This window comes from Somniosus microcephalus, chromosome 1, assembly GCF_052327205.1.
Source record: "Somniosus microcephalus isolate GS21.2 chromosome 1, FLI_Smic_1.0, whole genome shotgun sequence".
In the NCBI taxonomy this organism is placed as follows: domain Eukaryota; kingdom Metazoa; phylum Chordata; class Chondrichthyes; order Squaliformes; family Somniosidae; genus Somniosus; species Somniosus microcephalus.
This window is the reverse complement of record NC_140987.1, coordinates 134114419-134140824: the sequence shown is the minus strand read 5'-3', so window position 1 is coordinate 134140824 and position 26406 is coordinate 134114419. Positions and strand designations below refer to the sequence as shown.

Sequence of the window (26406 nt, the reverse complement as noted above, 5' to 3'; positions counted from 1 at the left end):
ACGTGCAATGTGTCCAATCTTTCCGCATTGCCTGCATGCTTTGTCCTTGAACCAGCAGTCCCTCTGGTCATGGGTGGATCTGCCGCAGCGATAACATCTCTCTCAACCCTGTGTCATTTCATGGGTGCCGAAGTCCTGTGGCTTTTGCTGTTTCTCTGCAGCTCCTCTTGCGGCTGCTTCGTATGATACAGCCACACTGAAAGCCTTGTCCAGTGTCAAATCTTTCTCAGAAAGTAGCCTTTTCTGTGTTCCTTCACTTAGGAGACCACAGACGAATTTGTCGCGAAGAGAACCTGCCAGTCCTGCCCCGAATTGGCAGTGCTTTGACAGCTTCCTTAATTTGGTGAGGTAATCAGCGTTACTTTCATTCTTGTGCTGATTCCTCCTGAAGAATTTGAATCGTTCCGCTATCAGCAGCGGTGTTGGGTTTAAGTGCTCCTGTCGGGTATCAACAATCTCCTTAAAATTCTTGTCCTTCGGTTTGGCTGGAGTGATTAAGTTTCGTAACAGCCCGTATGTCCTTGCGCCCATTAGATTTAGAAGTACGGATGCCTTTTTATCATCCTCTATTTCATTTGCTGTGCAATATACCTCCACTCTTTCCACATATGTGGTCCAATCCTCTATATCGCTATCGAAAGCAGTAATATTGCCAGTCTTGGGCATCCTGAAAAAAAAATGGCGCCTCCCGCGCTTTCCTTTCTTCCCCGCAGAAAAAAAATGGCGCCTCCCGCACTTTCCCGCCGCTGCCGCTGCTGACAACGCTGTTCTCCGCGGTGTTTATTTACATGGGTATTTTTAATAGGTGGAGACTCGTTCCCGCCGGACTCTCTGGGACTTTCCCCTCCCTCTGCTTGGTCCGAACGCCGACCTGCTTTGCAGCGCCGGCCGTCTCCCGAGTGCTCCACCCTCTGTCTCTGTTTGCCTCCGCCTTCGCTGCTCGGCCCCGCTGCAGAGCCAGCCGATGGAACCCCAGCCCGCCGCCCAGGAAGGATTATTGCAGTACCTGCCACCAGCTCGGCTAGCTGGTGAAACCAGAGGTTTTTTTTTTTTCTTTCTTGGTTTTTCGTTGACTTTCGTCTGAGGAATCGATCTCCTTGAGGTGCTGCCGAATTGCAGGTAAGTCCGTTTCCAATTCGTCGCCACTGTTGTATCCGTGTGCTAATGGAGACGCGGAATGCAGGAGTTGGTTTCACAGGTGTTTACTGAACAAAGTCTGGAGGTGAACTAACTGATACAAGACACTATACAGGCTTATATAGCCCGAGTGGCCATTACCGGCATTACAGTACACGGGGCTCTTAAAGGCACATACACCACAGGCGGTAATTATTGAAAATAGATCCCCGGTAGGGCATTAATTCATATTATTTTCCATGTAAGAAATTCCTACCGAAATGCATTTGAAATCAGCGATTCCAATCTCTTAGTAACAATTTGCAGTATGTTGTTTTACTGGCCCGGATTTTGCGATCAACAGCGAATAAACGGCGCTAGCCGTTCATTACACTTACACTTGTCCACAGACTTTCTATGGGCGTTTGCACTGTAACGTGGTACAGGTAGACTATCCTTTATCCGAAAACCTCGGGACCAGCCGTGTTTCGGTTTTCGGAAAATTTCGGATTTCAGAAGGTATTTTATAAGACTGGGAAATTTGTTGGGGGTCGGCGGGGGGGTCAGGGGTGGGGGTCGGCGGGGGGTGGGGGTCGGTCGGGGTCGGCGGGGAGTCGGGGTGGGGGTCGGCTGGGGGTCGGTCGGGGTCGGCGGGGAGTCGGGGTGGGGGTCGGCGGGGGTCGGGCTCATGCGCACGACTTACGCTGAACGAAAAAACTTTCGGTTTTTAGAGGTTTTCGGTTTTCGGAAGTTCGGATAAAGGATAGCCTACCTGTAATAAGAAATTCAAAACAGGAAGGCGCCCTCTACAGGGGATCTGGGACTTGTGTGAACAGGGCAAGCAACTGTGTATCTCCTTAACCAATCAGATTGATGAATTCTTGCTGCGACACATAGGGTGGAATTTTAACCCCCAGCAAACGGGTGGGTTGGGATTGAGTGGGAGGTTAGTGTTAAAAAAATGAATCGTGACCCCAACCTGCCCAAATCTGGTTTTAACGGAGGCAGGACAGGGGCGGGCAACAATCCCGCTCCCAGATGGCGGGTCACCCTTTTGCATATTATAAGGAAGCTGGTATACTTCATGGTGATCTACCGTTTCAAATTTAACTCTGGCTGTTTGGGTTTCCCAGGACTCGGAGAACCCGCCAGCTGAAGGGAGGCGAGGAGTGCTGAATCCAGGACGTAAGTGCCTTTCCACTTACCTGCTGGATCCAGTGTCCCTGCCTCGCTCACCCCGGAGTCCGGGTCCGGAGTGGCAGCCAAAATGTGCATGCGAATAGACACAGGGAAAACCTCAAGTTACATAGGCCTGGTTATGGCTAAAGGGATATGGGGAGAAAGCAGGGACAGGGTACTGAATTTGGATGATCAGCCATGATCTCATTAAATGGCAGAGCAGGCTCGAGGGGCTGAATGGCCTACTCCTGCTCCTATCTTCTATGTTTTGTGTGTATCTATCACTTAAGTACCCCAACTTCTTTCCCTTAAATATATTTGAATGCAGAGTCTCTTGGCGAGATACTGGTATAGCAAAGCTGATGGAGGAGGGCAACTCGGACAGCAACTTCCTCATTTCTGCCTTTAACTGCACGTGTGGTCACCAGAAGTTGCTGTCCAATTTATTCTTTAATAATGGTGAGGGCTGGTTTAAAGAACTCAGACTAGTCCAAGGGTTTATATACAGCATAGAAGGTGTGAGGGTTCTGTAATGTGTGTAATAATGTACACACATCTTAAAAGGATAGTATCCTTTCACATTCTCCTTTCTCCCTATCCCATGTCACTTGGCAACTGATGTTTGTAGTTTAGCACACTTCAAAAAATCTGGAGAACACTACTGAGGTAGGTAATCTGCCTTGAGGCTTACAAGAAAAATATATAAAATTACCATGTTTGTAAAACAAATACTATGTGAAAAATAACTTGCACAAAAGACAACAAATGTACATTTTGCAGACTACTGAATAAAGTATAATAATTATGTATGTATGTATGGTTTTTAACTTTATAATGTCAATAGGCTGCTGCTGAGATGCTTTTGCAATAATCGCTAATTTGGTAACTGGGGGCTAGTACAGAATTCAATGTATTCAAACAGGAAATGCGTAATGTGTCTCACAAGAATACCTAATATTCCTGTTCAGTGAGCCATTTTTCCTTTGTTAAATTTTGTTACATGCAGCTCCTCGGGGCCACACTCTTGCAGACAAAATTCCACTAACTAAGTTAGGCCGTCGTCTATACAGTATTACGCACGAGGAATCAACTGTTGAGCGATCCATTGTATGTCAGATTGATGCAATGCAAGGAAGCAAAAGAATAACGATCCGTTCCCCTGTTCAGGTATACTGTTCACATTAGCTGCTGCACTTCTTTCAGAATGATATGGTGGTCATTTAAATATGTTAACCCTTCTTAACACATGATTTGTTCTTTTATTTGCCCTGCTTCATGCACACACGTGTTTTCCAGAATACTGTAGTATGATCCAAAAATGGAGAAAAACAGTAAGCCAAAAATGGGATGCACCCAGCAAGGGGCGCCGCATAATCCCCAGATAAGGAGCTGTCTTTTAAAATTGAAGAGGGTAGGAACAGATTGTTATGTATGTATAGGTCAGGAAGACAGTCAGCACAGACTACAATACTCATCCACTTTGAAGCAACTCCCTTCAAAGAACTGGTGTGCTCGGATCACCTGAGAGATACTCAGTAGTTTCAATTTTCACAGCATATATTCTGCTTTCTGCTTAGGTTGAATAGGGTTTAATGGACCAAGGAATTAATTATTTTTACTTCCGATATTTTGTAGTACCAAATAAATCCAAAGGGCATTCCCTATCCTGGATCTGAGACCTTTTGAATAAGTTATTCACTCATAGACCCGGGTGGAAACTCAGCACCAGTGTCCTAAGTTGTTTGGCAGTCCACCCACATGAGTGATGACCCTCAGTCATTATGCTATTGGTTATCTTATGAACATAATACTACATCAGCACAGGTGAGGCTAATATAATTGAAGTTATTTCATACGAATATGCACAAGTAAGGAGTTTTATAAAAGTCAGTATTTCAAGCAGTATTGCACTATATCAGTGATATATCTACTGAAATAAGGGGAAAATCGATGATGCAGACGTTTTCTTTTGGATATTGTTGGAATTTGTATAATTAATTTATAATGTTTTCCATCATGGAATTAAACCTTCATTTAGATTCACCTTGTAAATTATAGATAAAGAATCACTTTTCAGTACCTTTCAATGTATTTGAAGATGTGGAATCTGATTTGAAGATTCTTGGTACAATTCAGCCGAATGAAGAGTTCAACGTCCCTCTGCTTTCTTACAGGTAATTTAATTAAATATTTTTTTTCTAAGTATTATCATTATTATCATTTTTTTATGGAACAGTGTGCATTCTCTTATTGTGTCAGGAACTGATGAGTTAACAAAATCACTGAAATGGTGCCAAATACAAATGTTGTTTATGAATTATATGTGTAGTTTATTTTATGCAAACTACCAGCCTCCACTATATTCATAATTTTGTTTTGTTTATTTAAATAACTTTCCAATGTTAAAAGTCACAACCAGAATATTATTTTCCAAACTAGAAAGAAAGAACTTGCATTTATATAGCGCCTTTCACGAACTCAGGATATCCCAAAGCGCTTTACAACCAATGAAGTAAGTTTGAAGTGTAGTCACTGTTGTAATGGAAACAGGGTTACCAATTTGTGCACAGTAAGTTCCCACAAACAGTAATGAAATAAATGCCCAGATCATCTGTTTTAGGTGTTGGTTGAGGGATAAATTTTGGCCAGAACACTGGGAGAGTGCCCCTGCTCTTTGAATAGTGCTGCAGGATCTTTTACGACCACCTGAGAGGTTTTATGTCCACCTGGTTTACTATCTTTTCTGAAAGCTGGTACCTCTGACAGTGCAGCACTCCCTCCATACTGCATTGGAGCGTCAGTCGAGATTATGTGCTTAAGTGAAACTATAAGCGTAAGAGGTCATTTCTTTTTATAAGCTAATGCTTTCCAATATATATCCAGTTAGCTTTAATGGGCCGGATTTTATGACCCCCATGGGTGCGTACGAGGTGTGTACTAAAATGCGCTAAAACCCGGCACTTGCGATCTGTCAAGAATCATCTTGACAGATCGCACGCATTCCCGGGAGAAGGGCCTCCGCGGGCAGAGAGTTGCGCTTTCTGCACAACTTTCGCCCGCTGAAACCCTTTAAAAATATTATGCCTGGTAAAAATACATTTAAAAAAGGTACGTTTATTTTTAGCCCCGTAAAAAACTTTAATTATTTTTTTCAAAAAATTACATTATTTAAAATATTTAGTTTAATGTAATTTTAATTTTTAAATGTGATTTAAAAAAAATTTATTTAATGTTTAACTTTTTTAAGTGATCCCCATTCATACTTTTGACAGACCTGTGCGTAGAGAACTATCAAAAGTGTGAAGGGGGATTCCCTTCTTTGGTTCCTCATGGCCCATGTGATCCCAGAGGTACTTGCAAATCGCAAGCGCCCCTGGGACACCTGGGCCTCTGCGCATTTCGTAGAGGAGAGGCTCAGGATTGGAAGTCTCGGGAGCTACGGAGCCAGCAGGTAAGTGTGTAGATGTTTTCCAGTCGTAGGCATCCGCCCGCAGGAAGCCTCCGATCGGAAATTCAGGCCCAATATGTTTGTGATTAAAAACAAATTTTTAGAGATTTAAAATTAAACACGGTTTAGCAGTTTTTGACAGTTTCACGTGACATTGGTGTGCTTATCGCTCCACTGTTCCTCTCTGAATGAGTGAGTGAGTATGTTTGCCTGAAATCTGATTTTAAAAAGAGCTTCCTTCCCATGGTGGCGCTGTGGCAGCAGTAAGGGTGCTAAAATTGACCTCAAAACCCGAAGTTAGTGAAGAGACAATTTTCTATGATTCCACCTTCACATCCCAATTCAGGGATCCTACTGGAAGCGCTTGTGTGTGGGCATGGGATGAGGATGGGATCATGCTGAACTGTGATGCTGAAGATGGAAAAATAGACTGCCGGCATTCATTGTTGAGGCTTGCATGAATGATCATCATTTGGCTGAAGCATCAGAAGGTGGCAAGTACCAATGGAACCATACTCTAGAAAGATCATAGAATAGAATCATAGAAAGTTACAGCACAGAAGGAGGCCATTTCGGCCCATTGTGTCCGCGCCGGCCAACAAAGAGTTATCCAGCCTAATCCCACTTCCCAGCTCTTGGTCCGTAGCCCTGCAGGTTAGAGCATCCCAAGTGCACATCCAAGTACTTTTTAAATGTGGTTATAGTTCCTGCCTCTACCACCCTTTCAGGCAGTGAGTTCCAGACCCCCACAACCCTCTGGGTGAAGAAATTTCCCCTCTAATCCCCTCTAAACCTTCCACCAATTACTTTAAATCTGTGCCCCCTGGTTTTTGACCCCTCTGCTAAGGGAAATAGGTCCTTTCTATCCGCTTTATCTATGCCCCTCATAATTTTATACACGTCAATAAGGTCTCCCCTCAGCTTCCTCTGTTCCAAGGAAAACAGACCCAGCCTATCCAGTCTTTCCTCATAGTTAAGGTTCTCTACTCCCAGCAACATCTTTGTAAATCTCCTCTGTACCCTCTCCAGTGCAATCACATCTTTCCTGTAATGTGGTGACCAGAACTGCACGCAGTACTCTAGCTGAGGCCTAACTAGTATTTTATACAGTTGAAGCATAACCCCCCTGCTCTTGTATTCTATACCACGGCTAATAAAGGCAAGCATTCCGTATGCCGCCTTAACCACCTTATCTACTTGGCCTGCTACCTTCAGGGATCTGTGGACATGCACTCCAAGATCCCTTTGTTCTTCTACACTACTCAGTGTCCTACCATTTAATGTGTATTCCCTTTCCTTGTTAGCCTCCCCAAATGCATTACCTCACACTTCTCTGGATTGAATTCCATTTGCCACTGTTCTATCTACCTGACCAATTTATTGATATCTCCCTGCAGTCTACAGCTTTCTTCTTCAGTATCAACCACATAGCCGATTTTAGTATCATCTGCAAACTTCTTAAACATACCCCCTATATTCAAGTCTAGATCATTGATATATACCACAAAAAGCAAGGGACCCAGTACTGAGCCCTGCGGAACCCCACTGGAAACAGCCTTCCAGTCACAAAAACACCCATCAACCATTACCCTCTGCTTCCTGTCTCCGAGCCAGTTTTGAATCCAACTTGACACTTTGCCCTGGATCCCATGGGCTTTTAACTTTGTGACCAGTCTGCCATGTGGAACCTTATCAAAAGCCTTGCTAAAGTCCATATACACTACATCAAACGCACTACCCTCATGTACCCGCCTTGTTACCTCAAAAAATTCAATCAAGTTTGTCAGACACGACCTTCCCTTAACAAATCCGTGCTGACTATCCTTGATAAATCCGTGTCTTTCTAAGTGAAGACATGGATTAATCAAGATGTCGACAACTTCAGGAGAAGGTAAGGAAGATGAGAAAATTAGCAAGATAAAAATGCAAGATAAAAATGCAACAAACACTAGGTTTTTACAAAAAAATACCAGTATAAAATACTAGGTGCATCATTGGGTTACCACATGGTCACGTCACCTCTGGGAGATGTATCTGAATACAGCAATAAACTTTCTGCTGGCTCTGAGGGGTTTAAATGAAATCTGCTTTGAACTTGAATCCAGTTTGTAATCCCATGGACACGGCTCAAAATCATTCACAGATAAGCAGAAGTAGGCAGCCTCTCTTCAGTTGCTACAAATATGGCTGTGGAAAGTGGGGAAACAGTCAGAACAAGGGAGCCAGTTGAAATGAGTGAGGACTTCGTACAGATTAAAATGCAGATATCTGGATGAATTTGACTTTGTGTAGGATGGTGCTCTGGAGGTCAGTAAGGAGAGCACTTGGAGAAGTCACTGAGATGACAAAGGCATGGTGTAGAGGCAGTAGATAGATGATTGAAATGAGAGGCCAAGGATGAAATCCGAGCTGCTCGTGCAGGCATGAATGGAGAAGCTGTTTACACTGGGACAGATGGGAATGAAACTATAGAAGTGTGGTACCATGGTGGTGGACCACGGAGAGGTGATGGAAGAGGATGGGGTGGTCAACTGTGTCAAAGGTCGATGAGGAGGGATAATGTGCCACAGTCAAATTCATAGAAGAATTGATCACGTTAGAAACATAGAATGGTGCGGCATAGAAGGACGCTATTCGGCCCATCGTGTCTGTGCTGACACTTTGAAAGAGCTATCCAATTAGTCCAATTCCCCAGCTCTTCCGACATAGCCCTTTCCTTTTCAATTATTTATCCAATTCCTGTTTGAACATTATTATTCAATCTGCTTCCACTACCCTTTGTAGGTAGGTGAACCCGCACCTTCCCTCTTATGTTCTAATTCCAGAATCTGCCCTGAACCCGTCCGGGTGGGGTAAAATGGTCAAGGCTAACAACTCAGTACTGTATTCTTTTAACTGTTTATTGTACTACGGATAACATAAAAACGTCAATGCACTGTTCCCTTTAACTTCAAACAGTATTCATACACTAGAGTCATACAACAACAACAACGTGTATTTATATAGTGCCTTTAATGTAGTAAAACATCCCAAGGTGCTGCACAGGAGTATTTTAAGACAACAAATCCACATAAGACACCGATCCACATAAAGATAAATTAGGGCAGGTGACCAAAAGCTTCATCAAAGAGGTAGGTTTTAAGGAGCGTCTTAAAGGAGGAAAGAGAGGTAGCGAGGCGGAGAGCTTTAGGGAGGGAATTCCAGAGCGTAGGGCCTTGGCAACAGAAGATACAACCACCAATGGTTGAGCGATTATAATCAGGGATGCTCAAGAGGGCAGAATTAGAGGAGCGCAGATATCTCGGGGCGGGTTGTGGGGCTGAAGGAGATTACAGAGCTAGGAAGGCGTGAGGCCATAGAGGGATTTGAACACAAGGATGAGAATTTTGAAAACGAGGCGCCGCTTAACCGGGAGCCAATGTAGGTCAGCGAGCACAGGGGTGATGGGCGAACGGAACTTGGTGCGGGTTAGGACACGGGCAGCCGAGAGTCATAACGGCACAGAAGGAGGCCATTCGGCCCTTCAATTCCATGCCGGCTCTCTGTGGGGCAATCTAGTCAGTTCCATTCCCCCGTTCTACCCCTGTATCCCTGCAATTTTATTTCCCTCAAGTGCCTATCCAGTCTCCCCTTGTAAACATTGAGGGCTGGATTTTCATTCAGAAGTCGGGAAGGAGGCGGGACTACAACTTTCGGGTTTTAGTCCCGCCTCTATCGAGATGCGGCCAATCCACGCAATTTTCCCTTGATTGACCCCGCCCTGTTCCTTATGTTAACGTAGAAACATAGAAGATAGGAGCAGGAGTAGGCCATTCGGCCCCTCAAGCCTGCTCCGCCATTCAATGCGATCATGGCTGATCAACCAAATTCAGTACCCGGTCCCTGCTTTCTCCCCATACCCCTTGATCCCTTTAGCCTTGAGAAATATATCCAACTCCTTCTTGAATATATTTAATGCATTGGCCTCTACTGCCTTCTGTGGTAGAGAATTCCACAGGTTCACCACTCTCTGGGTGAAGAAATTCCTCCTTATTTCTGTCCTAAATGGCCTACCCCTTATCCTTAGACTGTGACCCCTGGTTCTGGACTCCCCGAAAATCGGGAACATCCTGTTAGAATTTTATAAGTTTCGATGAGATCCCCTCTCATTCTTCTAAACTCCAGCGACTACAAGCCCAATCGATCCATTCTCTCCTCATACGTCATTCCTGCCATCCCAGGTATCAGTCTGGTGAATCTTCGCTGAACTCCTTCCATGGCAAGAACATCCTTCCTCAGATAAGGCGACCAAAACTGCACACAATACTCAAGATGTGGTCTCACCAAGGCCCTGTACAACTGCAGCAAGACATCCTTGTTCCTCTTCTCACCACTCGCTGCATAAAAAGGTTTTTCCTCACATCCCCCCCCTGTATCTCTTGCCCAGAACCTTAAATCTGTGTCCCCTAGTCCTTGTACCATCAACTGGTGGGAACAGCCTTTCCCTGTCTAGCCTATCCAAACCCGTCATTATCTTGTACACCTCTATCAAATCAGCCCTCAACCTCCTTTGCTCTAATGAAAACAAATCCAGCTTCTCCAACCTGCCCTTGTAGCTAAGATCCCCCATCCCTGGAACCATTCTGGTAAATCTCCTCTGCACCCTCTTAAGGGCCTTCACATCCTTCCTAAAGTGTGGTGACCAGAACTGGACGCAATACTCCACTTGTGGCCTAACCAGCGCTTTATAAAGGATCAGCATAACTTCTCTACTTTTGTACTCAATACCTCTTTATAAAGCCCAAGATCCCATATGCTTTGCTAACCACTCTCTCAATATGTCCTGCCACCTTCAGGGACCTATGCACATTAACTCCCAGGCCCCTCTGTCCCTGCACACTCTTTAAAACTGTGCCATTAAGTGTATATTGCCTCTCCCTGCTACTTCTGCCAAAATGCATCACCTCACATTTCTCTGTATTAAATTCCATCTGCCACTTGTCTGTCCATTCTGCTAGCCTTTCCGCATCCTGTTGCAGTCGATTGGAATCATCATCACTGTTTGCCACCGCCCCCAGTTTGGTGTCATCAGCAAATTTAGAAATTCTACTCTGTATTCCAATATCCTACTCTGTATTCCATATATTTATATATAGTTGTCGGAGACCACATAGGGTCAGTAACACAATTCACTATGTTTAGCCAATGTTGTTATCGCTCCACGTTATGTATGGAACTTGGTTGGGTTATCGGGGCAGGGTCCCTTTAAGAGTCGTCGATTGTGTGATGACGCCATAGCCCTGCGACGAGGCCGAGTCCCTGAGTCCATGCGGAGAGTTAATAAAGCTAACACGCGTTTTTCTTTGCTGCTACGAAAGCCTCGCAGTCTGTTGATTTCCAGCGACAACTCTATATAATATATAATATATATATATATCAAAAAAAGCAGTGGCCCCAACACTGACCCTTGGGAACACCACTGTCTACCATCGACCAGTTTGAAAAACAGCCATTTACCACAACTTATTGTATTTGGTCTGGATTTCCCTTGAAAAATTCACCTGACATGCATCTTACACCTTTTTTTGTTTCATCATCTTCTTTATCGCCCTCATCATCCAAGGAGCCCTTGCTTTGGTACCCTTCCCTCTTGTTGGAATGTACCTAGCCTGTACTTGGAACATCTCCTCCTTAAAGATCACCCATTGTTCCGTTACAGTTTTTCCTGTCGGTCTTTGATTCCATTTTACCCTGGCTAGATCGTTTTGCATCCCATTGAAGATAGCCCTAATCCAGTTTAGAAGTTCCACTCTAGATTGTTCCTTGTTCCTCTCCATTGCTAATCTAAATTTTATGATACGATGATCACTCGTACCCAAGTATTCTCCCACAGACAGTTGGTCGACCTGGCCCACCTCATTCCCCAGCACCAGATCCAGCAATGCCTCCTTCCTAGTTGGGCCAAGGACATATTGGTCAAGGAAATTCTCCTGAACACATTTCAGAAATTCCTCCCCCTCCTTTCCCTTTACCCCAGCATTATCCCAATCGATATTTGGGTAATTAAAGTCCCCCAATATCACCACTTTATAGCTCTTGCATATCTCTGTGATTTCCCTGCAGGTTTGCTCCTCTTCCTCCCTCTCACTATTTGGAGACATATAGAATACCCCCAATAGCGTAATCATACCCTTTTTGCTCCTCAACTCTAACCAAATGGATTCTGTCATTGTCCCCTCAAGAACATCCTCCCTTTCCAACACTACAATATCTTCCTTAATCAGCGCTGCCACCCCACCTCCCTTTTTTCCTTCCCTATCTTTTCTGAACACTTTGTACCCTTGAATTTGAAGTGCCCAGTCCTCACTGTTTTTAAGCCACGTTTCTGTTATTGCCACAACATTATATTGCCAAAGGGCTAATTGTGTTTGTAGCTCGCCAACCTTATTCACCATACTTTGTGCGTTTACGCACATGCACTCTAAACCCATTTTTGAATTTTTCGTAGTCTTTCTTAGTCTGCTCCTATCTAATATGGCACTACTTCCTTCTCTAGTACTATCCAACACACTCACTCTTTTATGCACCTTATTCATAGAATTAGAGAACGTTACAGCACGGAAGGAGGCCATTTCGGCTCATTGTGTCCGCGCCGGCCAAGAGCTATCCAGATTAATCCCACTTCCCAGCTCTTGGCCCGTAGCACTGCAGGTTAGAGCATCCCAAGTGCACATCCAAGTACTTTTTAAATGTGGTTAGGGTTCCTGCCTCTACCACCCTTTCAGGCAGCGAGTTCCAGACCCCACAACCCTCTGGGTGAAGAAATTTCCCCTCAAATCCCTTCTAAACCTTCCACCAATTACTTTAAATCTGTGCCCCCTGGTTTTTGACCCCTCTGCTAAAAGAAATAGGTCTTTTCTATCCACTTTATCTATGCCCCTCATAATTTTATACACCTCAATAAGGTCTCCCCTCAGCCTCCTCTGTTCCAAGGAAAAGTGACCCAGCCTATCTAGTCTTTCCTCATAGCTAAGATTCTCTACTCCTGGCAACATCCTTGTAAATCTCCTCTGTACCCTCTCTAGTGCAATCACATCTTTCTTGTAATGTGGTGACCAGAACTGCATGCAGTACTCTAGCTGAGGCATAACTAGTGTTTTATACAGTTGAAGCATAACCCCCCTGCTCTTGTATTCTATGCCACGGCTAATAAAGGCAAGCATTCCGTATGCCTTCTTAACCACCTTATCTACTTGGCCTGCTACCTTCAGGGATCTGTGGACATGTACTCCAAGGTCCCTTTGTTCCTCTACACGACTCAGTGTCCTACCATTTAATGTGTATTGCCTTTCCTTGTTGGCCCTCCCCAAATGCATTACCTCACACTTCTCCGAATTGAATTCCATTTGCCACTGTTCTGTTTACCTGACCAATTTATTGATATCTTCCTGCAGTCTACTGCTTTCTTCTTCAGCATCAACCACACAGCCGATTTTAGTATCATTTTGTAAACTTCTTAAACATACCCCCTATATTCAAGTCTAGATCATTGATATATACCACAAAAAGCAAGGGACCCAGTACTGAGCCCTGCGGAACCCCACTGGAAACAGCCTTCCAGTCACAAAAACACCCATCAACCATTACTCCCTGCTTCCTGTCTCTGAGCCAGTTTTGAATCCAACTTGACACTTTGCCCTGGATCCCATGGGCTTTTAACTTTGTGACCAGTCTGCCATGTGGAACCTTATCAAAAGCCTTGCTAAAGTCCATATACACTACATCAAACGCACTACCCTCATGTACCCTCCTTGTTACCTCAAAAAATTCAATCAAGTTTGTCAGACACGACCTTCCCTTAACAAATCCGTGCTGACTGTCCTTGATTAATCCGTGTCTTTCTAAATGAAGATTTATCCTGTTCTTCTAAATTCTTTTCAATAATTTTCCCACCACCGAGGTTTGGCTGAATGACCTGTAATTACTCGGTCTATCCTTTTCCCTCTTTTTAAAGAAGGGTACCACATTAGCAGTCCTTCCGGCACCACACCTGAAGCCAGAGAGGATTGAAAAATGATGGTCAGGGCCTCTACTATTTCCTCTTTTACTTCGTTTAACAGCCTGGGATACATTTCATCTGGGCCTAGGGATTTATCCACTTTTAAAGCTGCTAAACCCCTTAATACTTCCTCTCTCACTATGTTTATTTTGTCTAATATTTCACACTCCTCCGCCCCCGATAGCAATGACTGCTTTGCCCCTCTCCTTTGTGAAAACAGACGGAAAGTATTCATTTAAGAACCCGACTGACGTCTCCCGTCTCCACACACACATTACCCTCATGATCTCGAATAGGCCCTACCCTTTCTTTAGTTATCCTCTTACTCTTAATATATTTATAAAACATCTTTGAGATTTCCTTGATTTTACTTGCCAAGAATTTTTCATGCTCTCTCTTTGCTTTCCTGACGCCCATCCCCCTGCCAAGCTAGTTTAAACCCTCCCCAACAGCGCTACCAAACCTCCCCGTGAGAATATTGGTCCCGGCTCTGTTGAGGAGTAACCCGTCCAGCTTGTACAGGTCCCACCTTTCCCAGAAATGGTCCCAATGCCTCAGGAATCTAAACCCCTCCCTCCTGCACCATCTCACCAGCCACGCATTCATCTGTTCTATCCTCCTATTCCTGTACTCACTAGCACGTGGCACCAGGAGTAAACCTTTTGAGGTCCTGCTTTTTAATCTCTCTCCTAGCTCCCTAAACCCTGCTTGCAGGACCTCATCCCTCTTTTTGCCTATGTCGTTGGTACCGATATGGGCAATGACCTCTGGCTGTTCATCCTCCCCCTTCAGAGTGTCCTGCAGCCGCTCATTGACATCCTTGACCCTGGCACCAAGGAGGCAAAATACCATCCTGCAGTCACATCTACGGCTGCAGAAACGCCTGTCTGCTCCCTTAACAAATCCCCTACCACTATTGCTCTTCCACTCTTTTTCCTCTGCAGCTGAGGCACTTGTGGTGCCGTGGACTTGACTCTGGCTGCACTCCCCAGAGGAACCATCGCCCTCACCAGTACTCAGAACAGAATACTGGTTGGAGAGCACAATGCACTCCGGGGACTCCTGCACTACCTGCCTGGTCTCCCTCTTCTGTTTGACGGTCACCCATTCCCTCTCTGCCTGCATACTCTTAAGCTGCGGGGTGGCCACCTCTAGAAACGTGCTATCCACGAAGTTCTCAGCCTCGCGGATGCACCGCAGTGACTCCAGCCAGCGCTCAAGCTCCAAAACCCGGAGCTCAAGCTGCCGTAGCTGGTGACACTTCCTGCACATGTGGTCGTTCAGGCTACGCGAAGCGCCCAGGACTTCCCACATGGCACAGGATGTGCACTCCATGGGACTGAGCTGCCCTGCCATGCCTCTTGTTAATAGACTAAGAACTAACCCAGCAGAAATAAACTTAAAATTTAACAAAAAAAAACTCCCCAGCTACTCACCAATCAGCTCTTTCCCTCTATTTAATAGGTTATTAACTAACTTAGCAGAAATAAACTTATAAATTTAAAAGAAAAATACACTCACCAGCTACTTACCAATCAGCTCCTTCCCTTGTGTCGACGTCACGTTTTTTTACTCTGACGTCACTTTTTCAAAAACTGCCTCTGTTGAGTTGCTGCCGCTTGGGACTGCTCCGCTCTCGCTGCGCTCCCACCAGGTCCGCTCCTTCCGGTCAATCAGCTCCTTCCCTAGTGCCGACGTCATTTTTCTACTCTGATGTCACTCTTTCGAATTCTGCCTCTGTTGAGTTGCTGCCTCTCTCGCTCTGGTTTCGCGCAGGTCCACTGCCTCCTCTTCCGCTTGCGCTCTTTAAAGTGCCGCTCCTCTCGCCGCTGCTCTCGCGCTCTTTACAGTGCCGCTGCTCCCGCTCTGCACTGTTCCCTTTAACTCGCTTTAATTTCAAATTTCACTCACCCCGGCAATCACTCGGAGGAGTATGTTCCCATCTGTATGGGTGATCAAATCCGTCCGCAGTTCCCTTGCAAGTTGCCAAAGTTAGTGCCTAAATGCACCCTTTTTAGAATACAAAGATCATACCCGTGACAATTGATTGACGCAACCCCCCCCCCCCCTCCCCACCCCCAGCCTTTGATTGTACCATCTTAATCTTGTCTGTTTCTGCAAATCTATTTGATCACTTCTCCATCCTGGGTCAGTGAATAGTCCACTATCTCACAAAGGTGTTTTGATGGGGAAAAGTTCTGGGCTTATCAGCATTCTGAAAGTTTGGCGAATGGGTTTTACTGTGGCAACAGTTTTGATATTAACATCTCCAAAGGATGAGGGAACTGATCCAGACCAGATGGAACCATGGTCGTTACCTGTCATGTTGATTTGTAAGTCTTGTTAACAGCCTGACCACAGGAGTTCAATGGACAGGTCAGTCAGTTAAATTTATTTCTCACATGTCATTGTGTGGCCTGATTTCTCCAACTACTTCCTTGGTTAGCATATTCCTAAAGTCAATCAATCGTGTCTGTGTCTATGTATGAATGATTTCCTCCTGCATTCCGTTCAGCTCACAGCTTGTTTTAAAAATTAATTTAAAAGTCCCATTGGTTCCTCAAGGCATGCTGAGATATGAAGTTTGGTCAATTTCTTATGATTGGTCAACCTGTAAAGTACAGCCGCTAAACCCATTAATGTTGGTTTACTTGTAAGTTAAGTGCGTTCTTGCTGCTGGACTGGCTACACCTTTCAGGCGGTTCTTTCCAGATCATCGTATCTCGCTGCGCATTTTTTTTTCCTCATGTCGCCTCTGGTTCTTTTGCCATTTGCCTTAAATCTGTGCCCTCTGGTTAATGACTTTTCTGCCATTGGAAACAGTTTCTTTATTTACTCTTATCAAAACCCTTCACCTCTATCAAATCTCCTTTTAATCTGCTCTGCTCAAAGGAGAACAACCCCAGTTTCTCTAGTCTCTCCATGTAACTGAGGTCTTTCATCCCTGGTACCATTCTTGTACATCTCCTCTGCACTCTCTCTAAGGCCTTGACATCCTTCCTAAAGTGTGGTGCCCAGAATTGGCCAGAATACGCCAGCTGGGGCATAACCAATGTTTTATAAAGGTTTAGCATAACTTCCTTACTTTTGTACTCTGTCTCTATTTATAAAATCAAGGATCCCATATTCCTTTTTAACAGCCTTGGGGGGGAAAATTCTGTTGGTTTGCGCCTCGCGTTAGCGCGAAATTGACGAGAGTTTTTGTGGCGACGCAAAAGTTTAGCGCCCTGATCTCCTGCGCCTGCAGATCGTGATGTCAGTCGAGTGTGCAACGCCCTGGTGGCGCTCCGGACCGGATATTGAGTGGCCCCCCCACCTCCTTTCTGCCTGGCGCAAGCAACGACAGGGAGACTGGAACGTTTTCCAGTCGGTGAGGGGCTGGGGGGGTGCGCTGTTTAAAGGCGGCCTCTTCCTGGATTTTTCTGTGGTAGACATTTTTGCACCATTCATTCTGACACAGAGAGAGAGATAGAGAGACTTCTGCATAGTCAACGCTGTGTGAAGTAGTTTTGGCTACTGAGCATCACTTTGCAGGTACTTTTGGATTTGACCTTCATTGCTTCAATTGCCAAGAGACTTTGGGGGCTGCACTGATTCGGGGCATTGTCCTGCGACTGCAGAATCGGAGGCAACAGAGACGCAGAGAGAGAGAGTGGCAATCATGGCCAGATGGGGGAGGGCCAGCAGGCCTCTGGACAGGAGACCTTACCCTCCCAGGGTATTCTGGGAACAATTCTCCTACATTAATTTGCCTGAGGAGCAGTGTTTGCGCAGGCTGCGCTTCAGCAAGGAGGTGGTCACTGAGCTCTGCCACCTGCTGCAGCCAGATCTGCAGCCTCTACTGAGGACCAGGACGTCTCTGTCGGTGGCAATGAAGATCACAGTGGCTCTGAACTTTTATGCCACCAGCTCCTTTCAAGCAACTACTGGGGACATCGCCAATATCTCCCAGTTCGCAGTCCATTGCTGTATCCGTCAGGTCACAAATGCTCTCTATAAAAGGAGATGACAGTACATCTCTTTCCTGATGACCCGGGCCAAACAGCATGAACGTGCATTGGGCTTTGCGAGGATCGTGGGCTTCCCCATGGTGCAGGGCGCCATTGACTGCACGCATGTGGAATTGCGGGCACCGCATGAGAATGCGGAGGTTTTCCGAAACCACAAAGGGTTCCACTCCTTAAATGTCCAGTTAGTCTGTGACCACAGACAGCTCATACTCGCTGTCAATGCCCGCTATCCTGGCAGCAGCCATGATGCTTTCATCCTGCGCCAGACTGGTGTGCCAGAGCTTTTCCAGGCACCGCATCAGCCAAGTGGTTGGCTCCTCGGGGACAAGGGTTATCCACTGTTCACCTGGCTGATGATACCGCTCCGTAACCCCAACACCTGTGCTGAGCTGCAGTACAATGAGAGCCATCTCGCTACCAGGAACATCGTTGAGCAAACGATCGGCGTGCTCAAGCAACGGTTCCACTGTCTGGACCACTCGGGAGGAGCCCTGCAGTACTCGCCTGAGCGAGTCCCCCTCTTCATAGTTGTGTGCTGCATGCTTCATAACCTGCCAATCCTCAGGACCCAGCCAATGCCACCAGGCCTTGGAGCACCACTGGAGGAGGAGGAGGAGGAGGAGGATGATCAGCAGCAGCATCAAGACGGGAGGGAGGCCCACAATGTTGAAACTGCAAGGGCCGTCCGTCAATGGCTGATAACAAGCCGCTTCTAGTGAAAAAATGGCTTCTGGCATGGAGAACAACATGAATGAAAGCAACCTGCAACCCCAAAGCCGGCCAAGGCAGCAATGATTCCAAAGCCCAAACCTGTACATTTTGAATACAAAAACTTTTTTATTTTACAAACTCTGTGTGTCATTTCTTCATGACAAATTAATAGAAACAAACACAAAAAATCATTCATTAACATAACTGGTTCCCACAACCTGGAGATAATGGCCAAAACACTAAACAAAAGTTTGAACACGAACCTCGGCCTTTAATAAAAAATTGACCAACATTTTGTCGCACCTCCTACTTTTTGCTCTTCGAGGGTGATCTCCTTCCCTTGCGCACTTCCCCCCCCTTCCCACCCTACTGCTCCTCTGTAATGGGGCCCTAGTGACTGCAGCAAGGCTGGTGGAAGGCTGCTGATTGTCAGAACCTGAGACTACAGATGCCCTTGAAGGACGGCCTCGACCAGCTCTGGGCCTGGAGGGCCCAGCTGCAGACTGCACCAACTCTATGGGCGGCAGCAGTCCGTCCTACAGGCGGTGGCAAGTGCAATGGGGACGTGACAGTGGTGGCAGCAGGAATGCTGTCATCTTGAGAGAGGACAGCAACTCCCTGCTCGACCGACACACTGGCACTCCCACGGGGCAGCACCTCCGCATCCGGAGCAACCTGCTGGAGCACAGATTGCTGGCCTGCTGCGGCGCGGTGAGAGCCCCGGGGAAATGTGTCCGAACCAGCGACAATGGCAGCAGTCAGTGCTTGCGTGGCCTAAATCTGAGTCTGCATGAGACCAGTCTGAGATTGGATCACAGCAGCCAGTGACTGAATTGCATCACTAAGCATTAGCATGACATCCGCCTGTGCTACAGCGTAGTGCTCCACACTCCTTGCCAGTGCATCAATGCAATCGGGCACCCTTCCCACTGCACCCATGTGCCTCCCATAATTGAATAGCCCTTAATGTATGCAGCCATGGTCTTGCCTGATGTGCCTCCCATAGTTGAGTAGCCCTTACTGTATGCAAGGTGTGGAATGTGCGTGTGTGTTTCATGAGAGGGCCATAGGTGTTGGATGAGTGTTGGGCATTGGGGTTTTAAAACCCGCTGGCCATAGAGTGAGGTTGAAATGGAAGGATGGAGAGGTATTGAAAAAAAGCCACTTACCCTAAAAACCCGATTGAGGTCGTTGAAGTTTTTGCGACATTGAGTATGGGTCCTGGGCTCCATGCTCCTGGAGGAGACGTGCTGGGCCACCTCTCTCCACACACTTCTGTAGTCGCGTGGCAAAGGCCTTCTGCCACTCTCAGGGAAGAGTATAGATGATCTGCGCCAACCAGAGCCTCCAAGGCCCGCTCGCTGAAGCGCTGAGCTCATTCTCTCACCCACTCCATAATCCTTGGCTGGAAAATGTAGTCACAGGTCTCTCCAGGCCGAGATTCAAGGCTCCAATGAGCAGGGTGTGGCTGAAGAACAAGATCGACCCTCCCCTTTAAGAACTGGCGGCGCCAGTGTGTCTGTGTTCCATCGCTAACTGACATCACCTGCGTTGCGCTCGTGCTCTGAGTTAGCGCCTCGCTCCTTGGACTTTGCGCCTTAAGACAGGTGTGCAGCGCCTGATTTACCGCTCCAGGGGCGATAAAAGCCAAGTTTGCAGTCAAGAGGCGATAATTAGCGGCAGGCGCTAAACATTGCGCCCCAAACGGGGCGTACCGAATTTCTCCCCCAACTTATCATGTCCTGCCACTTTCAAAGACCCAGGTCTCCTCTGTTCCTGCACCCGCTTTAAAATTGTACCATTTAGTTTAGATATCCTTTCTTCATTCTTCCCACCAAAATGAATCACTTCACACTTCCCTGCGTTAAATTTCATCTGCCATTTTTCTGTCCATTTCACCAGTCTGTCGATGTCCTCTTGAAGTCTGTTACTATCCTCTTCACTGTTTACTACATTTCCAAGATTCATATCATCTGCAGACTTTGAAATTATGCCCTGTATACCCAAGTCCAGGTGATTAATATATATTAAAATGAGCAGTGGTCACAACACTGACCCCTGGGGGACACCACAGCACACTTCACTACAGTCTGAAAGCAACTGTTCACGACTACTCTCTGCTTTCTGTCCCTTAGCCAGTTTTATGTGCACGCAGCTACTGTCCCTTTAATCCCATGGGCTTCAATTTTGCTAATAGGTATATTACGTGGTACTTTATCAAACGCCCATGTACACAATTTCAACCACACTACCTTTATCCAGCCTCTCCATTACTTAGGATGGTCTCGGTATTGTGGATGGGACAGAAATCAGACTGAAGAGATTTGAACAGGGAATATTAGAAGTGGGCAAGGACTTGAGTGGCAGAGACCTCCCTGAGGATCATAGAGGGGGTGAATGCTGGGCATTTTAAAGAGAAGGTAAAGGATGCCTGAGGGGGGGGAAATGCAAGTTGACAATGTGGGCTGGAGAGTGATTGGGAAGGCGCTAACAGTGCATTGTGGAGTTGAGGCTTAGGGTGGAGAATGGGAGGCCGAGAAACAGAAGTGGGCTCAGCTAGCTGAGCAAATAATCTAAATTTGTGGGCAAAGAATCTATGAACTCCTCATACCTAGTCAACCTTAGTTCAGTGGTATCATTCTCAGCTGAGTCAGAAGGTCATGGGAGTTCACGCCCCATTCCTGAGACTTAAGGGTACTGAGGGATTGCTATCTTTTGGATGAGATATTAAGTCAAGGCCTCACCTGCTTTCTCACATGGACATAGAAGGTCCTAGAGCACTATTCAAAGGGGCATTCTCCCAGTGTCCTGGCTCACAGGATGATTCTCGAATAATAACCTTAATTTTGAAAGAAACGGAGTTGAGCTGCCATGGTGTAGGCTCGGCAGCACGGGCAATGCAGAGGCAGGCCGTGTTGAATTTTGGCATGGATCTTCCTTCCCTCTGATTTGAATAGGCTATTAACATATGAGAAGCTTGCCCAGCTAGCTTTGCTCATAGCATACTTGTCTGGTAGGAGAGAATGTAAAAAACTGTCAAAGGAGCAGGTCTATTGCAGCTTAAAAAGCAGCGTTTAAGGGACTGCTGGAGGCTACCCACTAACGGGAAGTAACTTCTTTATTCTTTAGTCTCTGTGGAGCAAGGAGCAGCAGAGTGCTCCTCCTTGCTCCACGGAAATACTATCACCGGTTCAGCATTCGTGTTGGGGCCGGCTGAATTTCCTAAGACTCCTACTTGCGAGCTGCATTGCGATAGCCGATTGGCGTCCGCAGCTCGTCGATTTTATGGAGACATGACCCTAAGCCCAAATACTAGCAAATCTCGGGCAGTTTCCGTCACGACATAAATGTGAATGGTAGATGTCCAGGGTGGTGAGCAGATAGCGGTGGGGCAGGTTGGATGATCGCTGGGAGGAAGGCTGATTGTGGCAGGTTAGCTTGGGGGGCCGGGAGAAAGCATCCCTGCTCCTCATGGCCTGCAAACAGTGCTCTAAAAAACACTTACCTTATCCGGCTGTTCTCGCCTCCCTTCAACTGCCGTGTTTCCCAGGCCCGCAGCTGTTAAGCCTAAATGGCTGCTAAAATCTGAGGCATGCAGCCTCATTAACATATTTAAATGATCAACTCGCCTCTTGAGAGTAGGTTACTCGCCTGCCCCCCAACCTGCCCCGGTTAGTAGATGCGTTCGCAGCGAGTTGGGGTCGGTTTTTGGATTTGTTAAGAATTTAACCCGCCCCTCTGCTGTCCGTCCTGGTGGGTTAAAATTCCCCCCATAGGGTCAGCTGAAGACACTAAGCTATCTATACCTCTCCACCACTTTTCTCGACCCGTTCCCTGCATGTGTATTGTACATGTGCTTGTCTGAAATGTAATCTTGGATGAGCCAGTTTCCTCCAGCTAAACAGTGGGAAGAGCAAAACCATCCACTATGGCTCCATCCTTCCTCCTCCTTCTAAATTGGTTCATAATGCTGGAGTTGTACCCTGAGCTAAGCTTCCAACCCCATAATTTCTCCATCACAAAGACTACCTACTTTCACCTCCCTAAAATCATCGGTTTCCGCCCTTACCGCAACCCACCTATCATTGAAATCCTTACTCATGTTTTTGCCATGTCCACATTTGACTATTCCAATGCTTTTCTGGATGGCCATTCTCCACCCTCTAAACTTTTAACTCATCCAAAACTCTGCTGCTCATATCCAATCCAACACCAGGTTCCACTCACCTAACTCCCCTACATAAGAACATAAGAAGTAGGAGCAGGAGTAGGCCATACGGCCCCTCGGGCCTGCTCCGCCATTCAATAGGATTATGGCTGATCTGAATCTAGACTCACGTCCACTTCCCTGCCCTCTCCCCGTAACCCCTAATTCCCTTATCTGCTAGGAAACTGTCTATCTCTGTTTTAAATGTATTTAATGTTGCAGCTTCCACAGCTCTCTGGGGTAGCAAATTCCATAGATTTACTATCCTCTGAGTGAAGAAGTTTCTCCTCATCTCAGTTTTGAAAGGGCAGCCCCTTATTCTAAGATTATGCCCCCTAGTTCTAGTCTCACCCATCAGTGGAAACATCCTCACCGCATCCACCCGATCAAGCCCCCTCACAATCTTACATGTTTCGATAAGATCGCCTCTCATTCTTCTGAACTCCAATGAGTAGAGGCCCAACCTACTCAACCTTTCCTCATACGTCAACCCCCTCATCTCTGGAATCAACCGAGTGAACCTTCTCTGAACCGCCTCGAGAGCAAGTATATCTTTTCTTAAATATGGAAACCAAAACTGCATGCAGTATTCCAGGTGTGGCCTCACCAATACCCTGTATAACTGCAGCAAGACTTCCCTGTTTTTATACTCCATCCCCCTTGCAATAAAAGCCAAGATTCCATTGGCCTTCCTGATCACCTGCATACTAACTTTTTGTGTTTCATGCACCGGGACCCCCAGATCCCTTTGCACTGTAGCACTTTGCAGTTTCTCTCCATTTAGATAATAACTTGTTCTTTGATTTTTTTTCTGCCAAAGTGCATAACCTCCCACTTTCCAATATTTTATTCCATCTGCCAAATCTCTGCCCACTCACTTAGCCTGTCTATATCCTTTTGCAGGTTTTTTATGTCCTCCTCACTCACTGCTTTCCCTCCCATCTTTGTATCGTCGGCAAACTTGGATATGTTGCACTCGGTCCCTTCCTCCAAATCGTTAATGTAGATTGTAAAGAGTTGGGGTCCCAGCACTGATCCCTGCGGAACACCACTAGTTACTGATTGCCAGCCCGAGAACGAACCATTTATCCCAACTCTTTGTTTTCTGTTAGATAGCCAATCTTCCTCCCATGCCAGTATATTACCCCCAATCCTGTGATTTTTTTTATCTTGATCAGTAATCTTTTGTGTGGAACCTTGTCAAATGCCTTTTGGAAGTCCAAATACACTACGTCCACTGGTTCCCCTTTATCCACCCTGTATGTTACGCCCTCAAAGAATTCGAGCAAATTTGTCAAACATGACTTCCCCTTCATAAAACCATGCTGACTCTGTACTATTAAATTATGTTTATCCAAATGCTTTTGTCCTTACTGACCTGAATTGGCTCCTGGTCCTCTTAACACCTGCAATTTAAAATTCTCATCCTTGTGTTTTAATCCCTCCATGGCCTCGACGTAACCTTCTCCAGTGCTACAGGCCTTCCCCCACAAAGCTCTTTGTTCCCGTGACTCTGGACTTTTGTACACCACTATTGGCAACTATGCCTTTAGTCTCCTTTTGGAATTCCCTCCCTAAACCCATCTATATCTGCACTTCCCTCTCCTCCTTTAAGACGCACCTTAAAACCTACCTCTTCGATTAAGCTTTTGGTTGCCCCTCTTAACATCTCCTTTGATTTGGTGGCCATTTTTTTTTCTTCCATCTCTGTGAAGTGCCTTGGGATGTTTTTCTATGTTAAAGGTACTATATAAATGCAAGTTGTTGTTGATACTTTCGTTTTGAGGCAGAGTAGAGGAAGCTTTCTTGTGCATTTACTCATTCTATATCTGACCTAAAAGTCTGAATTTTGATACCCTTTACTGGATTCGCTTATTTCAATTTATACTTACTGAAATTTCAAATACCTCATTTTAACACATTATTTGTTTTGCTAATGTTTGTTTTTAGATCAGATCTTCGTTTACAGCTAATAATGAAAGACAAAAAACTATATGCTCCATGTGAGGCTATCACTTTTGGTCACGTGAACACAAGTGCTGAAATGGTATTTCATCGCAAATGCCAATTTTCTAGAGGTGATGAGCAGGACTCACTAATGATCAATATAGTTGCAATGCACGACACGTTGACATCTGACAATCCTGATGAAAATAATAATGCTTATGTTCTCCATTTATGGCCTACTGCAATTCTTCAAAACCTTTTGCCTTGTACAGTGAGTGTTTCCTTAACAGAGGTAAGTTTACCTGTGTGTTTTGTATGTGTACTTCTATTCAGGGTCAAATATATTTTTTCTGTTATATAAATACAAGTTGTTATTTTTTCTTCAAATGTAAGATCCTACCACCATAAACATGAACCGGGGACACTGTTACTTTAAAAGTTTTATTTCATGGAAGTTTCTTAAGAACCACAAAATCTGTCGTCTTCTAAACAATATAAATTAGAATGTTCTGGTCTTTCCTGCTCAATCCTTCATTTTAGATATTTCTCATTAATAGTGCAATTAATTACTGTTCTCAACAGTGTAAGACTTTTTTTGGTTTTTTACTTGTTTTTGCATAGAACTCTGATTCACTTTAGAGTTATTTTGTAAACCCTTCCACAGTTCTAAGTCATTTTTCATGGGGCGGGGTGGGGGGGGAAGCAGCGATCGGGAAAGGGTGCGGCGGGGGGTGGGGGGGCCGCGAGTGATGGCCGGCAGTGGCCCGTGTTAACGTAGAGCTAGGAGGGTCATCGCTGCATGGGATTCGGAGACACCAGTCTTGTAAGTCTAAAAGGGACAGTTTTTCTACCTTTTCAATGACAGATGTTTCATTTATATTGGAGTAATTAGAAGAATGAAGCATATTATGCTGAAGATAAATAACCTTAACATTTGTACTATACAGGTAACTTCCCAACTTTTGTTCTGCTGTGTTTTTGTGACCAATAAGTCATTTTGATATAAGTGACATCCAACCACTTGGGATTTGAAATGTTTCACATTTTTCATGGATTCTATTTCCTGTTTTTTTTAAAATAACATAAGAATTAGAGGCAGGAGCAGGCCATACGGCCCTTCGAGCCTACTCTGCCATTCAATAATAACCTACTTCAGAACATTGAGATAAACAGAAAAACTCAACAGCTCATATTAGGAATTGCAAAACCTGCTAACCATTCTGGCTCATGGGTTGCATCTTTCTGGCATCAGTGGATTATTTTTCACATGTCCCACCACACCTCATCAGTTATACATAGAGGTATTGTAACACCATATCTTTATTTTTTAAAATTTGTTTTATGGGATCAGGGCGTTGCTGGCAATGCCAGCATTTATTGCCTATCCCTAGTTGCCCTTGAGAAGGTGGTGGTGAGCCACCTTCTTGAACCGCTGCAGTCCATGTGGTGATAGTACTCCCACAGTGCTGTTAGAGTTCCAGGATTTTGACCCAGCGACGATGAAGGATTGGTGATATACTTCTAAGTCAGGATGGTGTGTGACTTGGAGGGGAACTTGGAGGTGGTGGTGTTCCCATGCGCCTGCTGCTTTTGTCCTTCTAGGTGAAAGAGGTTGTGGGTTTGGGAGGTGCTGCCGAAGAAGCCTTGGCTTCTATTATCTATTATTTTCAACAGGTGGTTATTAGAATTATCTTGACCTGAATAATGCATGCAAAATTAGGAAAGAAAAAAAAGCTACAGTATTTTCATA

The 26406-nt window shown here is 45.5% G+C and overlaps 1 protein-coding gene across 6 annotated transcripts in view; it reads left to right on the top strand.

Moving 5' to 3' along the window:
* The window catches only part of vps13a (vacuolar protein sorting 13 homolog A), a 631135-nt gene that overhangs the window by 427037 nt on the left and 177692 nt on the right, over positions 1-26406 (top strand). For all 6 annotated transcript variants that reach the window (XM_085985825.1, XM_085985842.1, XM_085985834.1 and 3 more), the window contains 3 exons: positions 3302-3462; positions 4354-4469; positions 24660-24948. In XM_085985825.1, coding sequence (XP_085841951.1) covers positions 3302-3462; positions 4354-4469; positions 24660-24948 — 566 coding nt within the window. The remainder of the gene's footprint in view (positions 1-3301; positions 3463-4353; positions 4470-24659; positions 24949-26406) is intronic.